This window comes from Hippichthys cyanospilos, chromosome 13 (assembly GCF_059441005.1).
Source record: "Hippichthys cyanospilos isolate Australia breed blue-spotted pipefish chromosome 13, RoL_Hcya_1.0, whole genome shotgun sequence".
Lineage (NCBI taxonomy): Eukaryota > Metazoa > Chordata > Actinopteri > Syngnathiformes > Syngnathidae > Hippichthys > Hippichthys cyanospilos.
Genome location: NC_142381.1, coordinates 8,894,224 through 8,905,291, shown reverse-complemented (window position 1 = coordinate 8,905,291; position 11,068 = coordinate 8,894,224). Strand labels below are relative to the sequence as shown.

The 11,068-nt window shown below is 38.6% G+C and overlaps 2 protein-coding genes across 2 annotated transcripts; one reads left to right on the top strand and one right to left on the bottom strand.

Annotated features, from left to right (window-relative positions):
* The first annotated feature begins 231 nt into the window (after nt 1–231).
* Nucleotides 232–7,790, top strand: LOC148413712 (neuronal acetylcholine receptor subunit non-alpha-2-like). Its single transcript, XM_088430756.1, has 6 exons — nt 232–457; nt 1,334–1,485; nt 3,635–3,679; nt 3,981–4,090; nt 4,756–5,659; nt 6,823–7,790. Exons 1-6 carry the CDS (start codon nt 388–390, stop codon nt 6,994–6,996), a joined length of 1,455 nt encoding a protein of 484 aa, XP_088286882.1. The 5' UTR covers nt 232–387; the 3' UTR covers nt 6,997–7,790.
* On the bottom strand, nt 7,643–9,867 carry LOC148413711 (uncharacterized protein C3orf85-like). The gene is made up of 5 exons (XM_088430757.1): nt 9,794–9,867; nt 9,627–9,662; nt 9,116–9,240; nt 8,676–8,761; nt 7,643–8,285 (listed from the first exon to the last, which is right to left on the bottom strand). Exons 2-5 carry the CDS (start codon nt 9,658–9,660, stop codon nt 8,207–8,209), a joined length of 324 nt encoding a protein of 107 aa, XP_088286883.1. The 5' UTR covers nt 9,661–9,662; nt 9,794–9,867; the 3' UTR covers nt 7,643–8,206.
* Between the last annotated feature and the right edge of the window lie 1,201 nt (nt 9,868–11,068).

The following is an 11,068-nucleotide window of genomic DNA, read 5'->3' as shown; positions in this document are numbered from 1 at the left end:
AAGAGTCTAATTTGTATGCTAAAATAATAAATCTAACATAGTACAAGCAGGAGATGATTCTTCTCAAGGGCTGATTCCATAATAATAAAGGTTTGTAAAGGAGCTAATATATGGCAAGGTAATGTTGCACATGTTTGTTGTAAAAAAAAGTAATCAAAAATCAAATAATTTTTCCTCGTCTATTACTCTGACTCCGCCCCTCATTCTCTTCATCCTACCTCCTCTTTCCACTGTGTGACGCTTCATCCCGGAGTGTGCACGCCGTTTTTTTTTTTTTGTTTTTTTTGGGACAGTGGGATCGCATCCTGCCTGCTTCGGCTTGATGGGACTCTCGGTGTGTCTTTGGACCATACGACGTTAAAACGGGGCTGCAGGAGCGCACAAGACATGATGAAGTTGGTGCTCCTCTTCCTCCTCTCTGCTGCATCCCGCCAGTTCGCCCTCGCCACGATCAGTGGTAAGAACTGATACAAATGCACGCGTGTATATGGAAAGCGTTTTGTTGAAATCCTTGAGCTCAGGGTTCATGTAGTAACGGCACCTCTTTGCTCTTATCTGACAATTCAGAGCTTAATTGAAGACTGTGGGGAAAACGTGATTTATTTATTTACGTTTTTTTTTCTGTACTAAGGTGCAGATGTCAAATTGCACACATCTGTCATCTCCGGCTTCACCGATCGTGCTACATAGACTTCTTGTGAACTGCCACATTATAATGACAATAACACCTTATATTAGTAGTTATTTTGTAAAATTATATTTACTGTTTTTATACCCACACTAAGAAATGCCATTACTGCTTTGTGCCATATGGTTGCATCATACTGATAGGTTGAAGTGAATTGAAGCGTTTCTCCTCGGCAGAGGTGGCATTTTCTCTTTTTGTGGCACTAAATTTTGTGTTTATTTTTTCTATTTGTTTTGGGGCTCAGGCTGAGTGAATGGCAGGGGCTCACTGTATAATGTCATAATGCAGTTTGAATAAATATCTAGCTTAAAGGGCGAGCTTGCACCCCCACAAAAAATGTGTTTACATACGCACATACATTTCCTCATGTGACAAGTGTCATGCTACTAGCGGAGCGCTCCTCGTGGCAAATACCTCCCAATACCATTGCCACCTTTTCTTCCCCTGTCAGTCAAGTCTGTTTAATGTATCTTTCTAGGATGGTTTGAGTTCGTAAAGTCAAAAATGTGTTGCCTTGTACTAAAGGTGTAATGCTAATAAAAGCTATTTATCTATACCACCTCCCATGCCTTAAACAGACTCTCTCATTTGAATTACGGTTGTTGGATGATATTTTTCGCTGTCGCCGTCTTCTATCGATTCTAGCATCAAATGAGTTTGTATCCTTGGCGGAGATGGAGGACGCCCTGCTGAAGAATCTCTTCCAAGGCTACCAGCGCTGGGTGAGGCCCATTCAGCACGCCAACGACACCATCAGAGTCCGTTTTGGACTCAAGATCTCCCAGCTGGTCGATGTGGTGAGTGTTAAAACACCACTTATTCAAGTTTAGAGGGAATACCTCTGCAGTGAATGGTGAACATTCATGAAAAGATGCCTCTAGATGCCACAAGATAGAAGCAAAGCACTGCATGAAGCTTCCACACTCAATTAATCTAATTTTCATCTCTCCTAAACAATTCTGAGAAAAACCCATCAACCAGAGATTTTTTTGTAGCTATATAGCATATCTAGATGTTCAGTGTTATTGTGGTAGTTCAAAATATGGGTTTAAAACGACCCAAAAGTGGCTTCAGTCATTTATTTCCTTGAACAGATGCAGTTGACATCATTTTCCTTCTGCTGTTTTTGAGACTATTGTTGACTGCAACCTTTCATTTTGATCGATGGTTTCTTTGGTCGACTAATGAGAAATGTTCATTAAAAATAAAACATCGTCCATTCTGTCCATCTCAGACTTGCTTAAACACGGGGTGTTTAGTTGTGTCAAAGAGCCCTTCTATAGCTCGCTACATTAGCATCTTTCTTGCTATCATTAGCTATGGCTGCAGCCTGGTGCTTTGCATTTATGTGGTAGACTAAATTTGACCTGCTGTTGTGGGAAGCAAACTCCTTTTTACAAAGGATGCGTATGCTTCTACCTTTTTCAAAGTTGCCGTCAGCGCATTTTTTTAAAAGTTAAAATTCATCAGACCGACGACGCTGACATGATTTTTCATTTCACGTCTTTCCCTCCCACAATTTACCCACAACAATAGCCTATCAGGTTATGCAATGACATAGAGTGACATAGAATGATGATGACATAGAATGACAGGCAATCAGTGTCTACTTCAGTATTTGATTGACTTTTTATCCAAGCCCCAACAATTCTAGCATTAGAAGCTCAAAAACAGATTTAATCAGCATACAGAAAGCATTAACTATGTAACTGATTGGTCCGAATGTCATTATTATTATTTTTTTTTCTCAGACCTCTTTTAGGTCTCCTCTATAGGTCTGGTAATATTTAACTGCACTGTAGCAACAACTGTAACATGTACAGGGTTTTGTTTTATTTTATTTTACTCAAAGTGATGCTGTGTTTAGAACTTTAGATCTCAGAGTCTGAATTCCTGAAAACAGACCCAGAACATTCCCTTCTTATATACAGAAGCATCCCGTCTCTTACTGGAGTGCCCTTTTAATATTTCAGGGGCTGCAGCTGATTGGATGGAATGCTTTGGTTTGCTCAAAGGGAGGAAAATGGAGGATGCTAATGGATGAACCACGCTCCCCAGCGTGAAATATTCATCCCGAACCGTTTTAGCCTCCACCTGCCACATGATCTGAATATAAAGCCCCTTCTTTGGTCCAAGAACTGTTTCAGTCAGGTGGTGCTTTCGAATTTTGGACTAGAGGCAGAGCGCGACGACAATGTGTTGTTCTACGCTGTCCCCCTGAGCCGACCTAATTGGCTGCTGCAAAGCTTATTATTAGATCATGCTTCACCGCTGCTCAGTGTGACGAGCACAGCGTCCAAGTGAGGGTGACAGCTGAGGCCACGGCTCATTGGAAACACTCCCTAACCTGTAGATGTCTACGGTTTTGAAGTCACATCCTTTTTTTTTTTTTTTTTTTTAAATTAATTCAAGGTACAGCTCAATAACAGCTGATGTCAGTACAGCACAATTGCAAAGATTGCTCAAGATGTAACTTTACACTTGATGTACATTTCATCAGGTACATCTGCACAATCTAATTAACCTTAACATAAATATCCTCTGTCACTGCAAAGAAAATTATTTCCACCTATCACTTTGATGTGGTTTACTTCTACAGCTCTTATAACAGTAATTCTGCATTGTTACATTAATACAATGAGTCTCAATACAAACTGAAGATAATTATTCTTCTAAATTATGGGAGATTACTTTTGTGGCTCTTGCTCTTGTGTAAATGTAGCCAATGAGGTGAATGATTGGTATAATTGTCTAAATGACTATTATATGCACCATGGCTCTAAAAGTGTTGTCATTACCAATTGCTGGATGAATATTATAGCCATACAAAAACAAACACGTTAATTTGGTCCTATTTTATTGGTTAGTTTTAAAGCAAGTGGTTATCTCTTCATAAACATAAACTTTTTTTTTAAATCAGTCTTTCATTTCTGTTATCTTGTTAAGGATGAAAAGAACCAGCTGATGACAACTAATGTCTGGCTTTGGCAGGTAAGCGGTAATCAATATTTATTGTACTGTACTTGTTTATTAATGTTAAAAAAATGTGTAAAAAGTGTAAAACAAAAATTTCACTGCATATGTGATGCATGTTTAAGGGCTTAATAAAGACAACATATTCTTAATCAATTGTATTGATGAATTTATCTTTCATTTTATAATCTGCATATTTTTTTTTAAAGATAATACAATTCTGTATACAACCACTATAAATAATTATTAATGACCTAACCTTCATTTTGAATAGAAGTGGTGTTAAACTGTGTGTGTTGGTTTTTTTTGTGTTGAGCAGCAGTGGGTTGATTACAAGCTGCGTTGGAATCCAGATAAATATGGAGGCATTACTTCCATTCGAGTTCCCTCTGAAAACATCTGGCTCCCAGACATTGTCCTCTATGAAAAGTAAGATATTAACATCAGTTTGGTATATTTACCACAAATTGTACTGGAACCCTCCCAATAGTATGCTAAAGAATCACTAAATTAAATGTTCAAACTGTCCATCATTTCTTTTAAATCCAATGCATTGACATCATATTTTCTTTTTTAAACTCTGTCTTCATTTAGGATAGCATTTGCCACTCCACTTGTCTCATAAATGTAATACAGAGCATTTTTTTCCCCTCTGCAGTTAAGCAAAATGTTCATGTTTAATTGTCTACTAATAATATTCAAAATACATTGTGAGAGCAAAAGTATTTTTGGTATTTTTGTGCCGATCCCAAGCCCAGATAAATACAGAGAGTTGTACCAGGAAGGGCATCCGGCATAAAACTTCTGACATAAACACAGTTCCCTATTCTAAGAAAAGAACATTTAAAGCGTTAACATTGAAAGAAGAAACATGCCTGGTGACAATACTGTATCTCATTGTATACATAGGATAGCAAAATAACATCTATAAAATAAATGATTGAAGAACTGGACCAGTAAAGACAAGAATATGACATGGGGTCAACATTATACGGCCTGCAACATTACGCTTATTTATCAACTATCCCACGAGTACATTTTTTTAATGATTTATGAATCCAAGTCGATTGACGTTTTGTGACTGTTTTCTTCAGCGCTGACGGGCGGTTTGAGGGCTCCTTGATGACCAAAGCCATCGTCAAGTACAACGGGGTCATCACTTGGACACCGCCCGCCAGTTACAAGTCGGCCTGCACCATGGATGTCACCTTCTTCCCCTTTGACCGCCAGAACTGCACCATGAAGTTTGGCTCCTGGACCTACGACGGCAACATGGTAGACCTCGTTTTGATCGACAACCAAGTCGACCGGAAGGATTTTTTCGATAACGGCGAGTGGGAGATCCTCAATGCCACGGGAGCCAAGGGAAACAGGAAGGACGGCTTGTATTCCTACCCCTTCCTGACGTACTCCTTCATCCTGAAGAGGTTACCCTTATTCTACACGCTCTTCCTCATCATCCCGTGTCTGGGCTTGTCCTTCCTGACAGTGCTGGTCTTCTACCTTCCCTCCGACGAAGGCGAGAAGCTGTCTCTCTCCACCTCTGTCCTCGTGTCACTCACTGTCTTCCTCCTTGTCATCGAGGAAATCATCCCCTCGTCCTCCAAAGTCATCCCGCTCATCGGCGAGTATTTGCTCTTCATCATGATCTTCGTCACGCTCTCCATCATCGTCACCGTGTTCGTCATCAATGTGCACCATCGCTCGTCGGCCACGTACCACCCCATGTCGCCGTGGGTTCGCAACCTCTTTCTTCAGAAGCTGCCCAGGTTGCTGTGCATGCGAGGTCACATCGACCGCTACCACTACCCCGAGCTCGCTCCTGAAAGTCCCGAGGTGAAGCCGCGATCCGGAGGGCGAAAAGGTCAGAGGGCGAGCGGAGGACAGAGCGCTTCCGATGGAAAGGAGGATGAGGCCTGGGCCACCATGCTAGAGAAGGCCATCTACTCGGTGCGCTACATCAGCAGACACATTCGTAAAGAACACTTCATTCGAGAGGTAAGATGGCCGCTTTTGGGGCCAAAGCAGTGCTTCTGAACCTTAATTTTTTCAGCCAAGCTTCCACTAATCAGGGCAAAACATTTTGGGACAGGGGTGTTAAACGCCTTTTTGCCGCCGACCATTTTGCACCTACAACTTCCCGCATTTGGCCGATATGAGAAAACAGAGTCCATTTTTTTTAATTGGGATAAACATATTGATGACTTAGTAGTTTTGAAATCAGAAGTATAAGAGTTTGTTGATTTATTGTTCATGTTACTGTTACAAAACCAACCAAAAAATGTTGCAAAACCTCAACTTTATTATTTACTATACATGACAAGTTAAAGTTTTGATTTTAGCAAGAGTAAATGGAAATTGACATGAGGGTCGCATAAGATGATGTGGCGGGCTGGAACTGGCCACCAGGCCTTAAGTTTGTCACCTGTGTTTTAGAAGAAAACAAAGTACTGTGTCATCTATGTCTAATGTATTAAACTTTGGACCTACATTTGTGGCATAACCTTTAGACATATTTTATTAAGGAACTCCAGACAATAGATCATGTAACATCTTCTGTATCATTCTGGCTCATCTGCTGAAAAAAAGTATTGGTCATTAATGTCAACGTGCATCCATATTAAAAAAAAAAAACCTAACAAAATAGAGAGAACTATATTGAGCGCAGAACAAATTAATTAACGAATGTTCTCGGAGTAAGGAAAAAGATAGGGTAATTTTAATGCTAGGGTTGTGGGGGGTCAGTTATTCTGGCTTCCACCTTTGGATACTGGCCTCAATCCCTTCCCTTCACTAATAGCTAGTTTTTATGGTTTTCTAGCTAATTGTGTTTTTACTGAAATCTACTACAACAGCATAGCTGTATAACAGCAGCATAGCTATATGCTCGTAAAATGTTCAACCCACATTTATGCAGAAGTTAGTCAAATTAAATTGTAAATGTTATCCAAGGAGTCGTTGCACAATTCACTTACTACTAGCCTGGCATTCATATTACAACATTTCCATTTCCCCCCCACCAGGGCTGGATGATTTTTCTCTCATGATTTTTTTTTTAAATATTAACTGTAGCTGAAATATCCTGTTATTTGATGTGCTGTTATAGTGTAACCGTAATCTGGCCTTGTTATACCTACATTTCTTTTTTTTTTCTCTCTCAGGTGGTTCAAGACTGGAAGTTTGTGGCCCAGGTGCTTGACAGGATTTTCTTGTGGGCTTTCCTGACTGTCTCCATACTTGGCACCATTCTTATCTTCACTCCAGCTCTGCATATGTTCCTCAAAATCCCACCACCAATTGCGAGTGAAGATCCAACTGCAAGCTCACAACTTTAGCACAGACCACTGAAAGTTCAGTTTATAAATCAGTGCAAATCATTTAAAGGGGATCTGTTATCCTTGTAATAAATCTGTTAAACTTATTTATTACACACTGGTCTTCCACACAGCTCTGTCTGAAACACATGTATCCTCAATACGTTCCTTTAGACAGATTTTTAAAGTTTTATTTGATTTGAATGACATACTATACATGTCCTTACCTGAAACGTATAGTTAGCATTAACAAGTTTGTATCATGTAGCTAGAAAAAATCAAATATTAAACACAATATAGATCCCCTTTAAAGAACACCAACATTTTTGTTGACAAATGTTTTTCTTTAAAAACTTTATATGCTGCATGAAGCAGCAAACGTGTATGGACAAATATCACTCAGTTAGAAATATGAATTTCCAGCATTTGCACACAGTAAAAAGGATTTCGGAGCTATTGTTAACTATCATAAAGCCTTGCAGGTGATCTACTAGTAGAAAAATGATTTCTTCATCCATAAATAGGACTATCAATGAAATGCGTTTTAATCAGACCAACAACATTGAAACGCAATGCATGCGTGAAAGTTGTAAGCATAAAATGCATACGTGTCTTTTATGCACATTTTCGGTATGTGACAGTACCTCCTAGTGGTCAGAAAAAAAATGAAGCAGCAGTATTTCTTGCTTGAAACCCTTTAAACAAATATTCTTTTGATTGCTGATATGTATGCAGTAGGTATGAGTATCTTTTGCTCAGAACAGAATCACCACTTTTTTGTCGTTCAAAATAATAAAAATAACTTGACTTGGCAATGCATTATTATTATTTCCCATATTTATTGCAACTGCAACACTTCATTAATCCGTATGACTATATTTACAGGATTCTACATCTACACAGTGAGACGATTCTAAGATGAGTCAGCATGTTTTTCTCCACAACTAAGCATGTTTTCTGCTTTGGAATGAAATTCCCAAGTGGGTCTCAGCCAGTAAAGTTCTAAATGATGTTATCTTGTCTGGATCATATGATTGGTTTCCTGGGATATTATTGAGTGGACAGAGTAGCTAAATTATTACCATGAACAAAATGGGTTAAATTGCCGCTGCGTCTAAAACATAGCAACTACAGAGCAGATTTATATTACAAACATTTCCCTTGGCGTTAGCCACATTATAATCATGTTTGTCTACCATGTTGAACCTAATTCCATTTGTCTTCTTGTTTTCTATTTGCGTCCTCCCGTCTGGCTGTCCAAGTGGGCTCTAGCATTGCGCAACATCTCCATGTACAGCCTGTTGTTTTCACTGCAAAATCAATGGAAAATTGGTGTTTATGACATTATTGTGACATCATTGCTGGTGCAATTTAAGTAATGTCGGCCCCAAGTAATATAGATAATTAAAATAATTTAAAAATGAACTAAAAATCCAACTGATGCATTCAGTGGTGTTATTATTTATTAAAAAAAAAAAGAAGAAAAACATCTGGCGTTTTGTACACCAGTCATTCTCCCTATGTTAGGTCCTTTGCTGAAGAGAAATAATAAGGGTGAACTAGCATGAACGCTTACATGCTATAACACTGACCAACTAAGCTTTTATCAGAGCACCCGATGGGCCACTGTCTCACTGTCCACCAAAAATACAAAATGGCCACTTGGTACCAGTCTTCAGCTGTAATATTATGTAACTTACTCAGCCACAGAGCGGTCAAACATCAGGTGTCCCATATCCATGTAGAACTGGGCGTCTGTTCGAAGGGCTGTCCAGTACTCGTTAGCCTGATGGACAAAATCAATATTAGAAATGAATGTAAATCCTAGGGACCTGTTCACCAATGACTAAGTCTCAGAAAGTGAATAGTGAAAATTCCCAAGTACTTCCTTCGAAAAAGATGCATATTTGCCTGTAGATGCATCATGATGAGGGCAAAGCACTACATGATGCCTGTTACCCATCTCCAACTATTTCCTGGCACCGAAGCACTACATGAAGCACCTCAATTTACTTCAATAAAGTTCCTTGGCACCGTGAAGCCACAAGAGGGTGCCAAAGTAACACTTTTATCCCAAGGAACAGTTGTGTTTTTTAGTAAATCGTGTGTTCTATGTTTAAATCCAACCACATTGTGTCACCTGCTCCTGGATGGTGTAACCCCACTGGTTCTGAGAATTGTGGGGGTCCCAGTATCCTGACTGTCTTTTCATCCGGACAAAGTGCTTTGCTTCCTCTTCTCTCATAAATGGGGCTGCCAAAACCCCTAAACACAAAAAGATGACAGACTGTAGCTACAACAGTGGAACATAACCTCTATAAAGACACACTCTGGGTGGTAGAGTGATTCATTGATTGTTTAGAAAAAAAAGATCAAATCTTCACTGTTTAAATATGTTCAAAGTATACATTCATAGAGTTTTATTCACTGTATAATTTTTCCACACATTTTTACATCACACTGACTACAATATCAGTTACAGCAGCACATTCTAATTCTTGAGCTTAATGATCATGTTCAAGTTTTGTAGTGAGATAGCAAAACCTATAGTATCTATACGTATTCTTTCCGAAACACAACTATAGTGCAATTGTAAACATTAAACACTAATTATTATTATGATAATGAGTCATATTATTTATTGGGCTTACCAGTGAAGAGAGCAAGTAGTAATACAAACTTCATGTCTAAAAATTGAGAAAAAAAAAAAAGAAAAAGAAAAGTATTTTAGGTGCATCATTCCAATATATATCGAACCTTTAGAAGGGAAGATAAAAAAATGTAGGTTTTTTTCAGAGAAGAAAAGTTCCAAATTTACCTGAAGAGTGAGCGTTGATCTCAGCTCCAACCTGAGAATCTCACAAATGAATGTGGATGAGAACAAGAGCTTCTTTCACCAAGAGACAGAGAGGAAGGAGTTAAGTCAAACAAACAAGACTCAGAAAGTAACCGTCCAAAACACACACAAAAAACGCTCCAGCACACTGCTGCTTCACTTCAGGACCAAGTTAGGCTCGGAGATTTATGAAGTAGTCGTCTTTGTCATTAGCTTTTCAGACGGAAGACTTTAAGCTTTAAGTGAAAAACAATACAGTGTAGAGAAACAATTCTGTTGCTTAGTGAGCCGACTCTATTGAGATTTCAATTAAAATTAAATAATTAGCCGAATAACTTTAAGGATGATTTGCAAAGGAAAAATCAACCTGTATAGGGGAGGTTTCAAGAATCCTTCTATGAGATTGTTTGTCATGACCCATTTTCTTGGTTAAACAGGTATAGAGTTTTATTTGAAGAGCATTGGTTTCTCATTTCCTTTGAAGATGGTCTGGTCCTATGTCATCATCCTCTGATTTAATCAAATAGGAACTATCAACCCTTAACCGCAGACAATTTAATCACTCATTAATTTTACAACATGCATGTATAGAAATCCATCTACGACTGTGCCTGTCAATTATCTTTACTGCATCTACTACCACGCAATACATTTTAAATGACACACATATTGAAGCTCCGTGTGTGTGTTTGTTTGAGTGTATCCGCACAATAACGTTTCGCCACTGGGTGGGGTTCTGACTACAATCATGACTGCTCCAGTTGCCCTCATGATTCACTACTGCTCCATACGGAGATCTGTCTCCAGTACTTCGATAACCTTATTGAGCTTTTCGTCAAGTTTTGATCAGATTGCATTAGATTGCACACCAAGTCTTCTGTAGGTGCATTATTTGTATGGGAAATATTACACATAAGTGATGTGATTACACTGCAAGCTGAGTCAGAGGTTTTGGATCGCTTCCTTTAACTCAGTACATTCAGTAAAAATCTTACCCATTTATAGAATAGAATAGAATAGAATAGAATAGAATAGAATAGAATAGAATAGAATGCTTGTATCATATTTTCCACCGGATGTTGGAAACAAAACAATATACTGTACATCAATAGGAATGACGGTGATTGTAAATAGTTGTAAAATGCTTCCAATTTGTTATTTAGAAAATTGATCAAGTGCATGGATTTCATTTTAATCTCTGTACTCCTAGAAAGAAATGCCCTAAAATGTGCTCATTTACCACTAATAAAGTGTGCT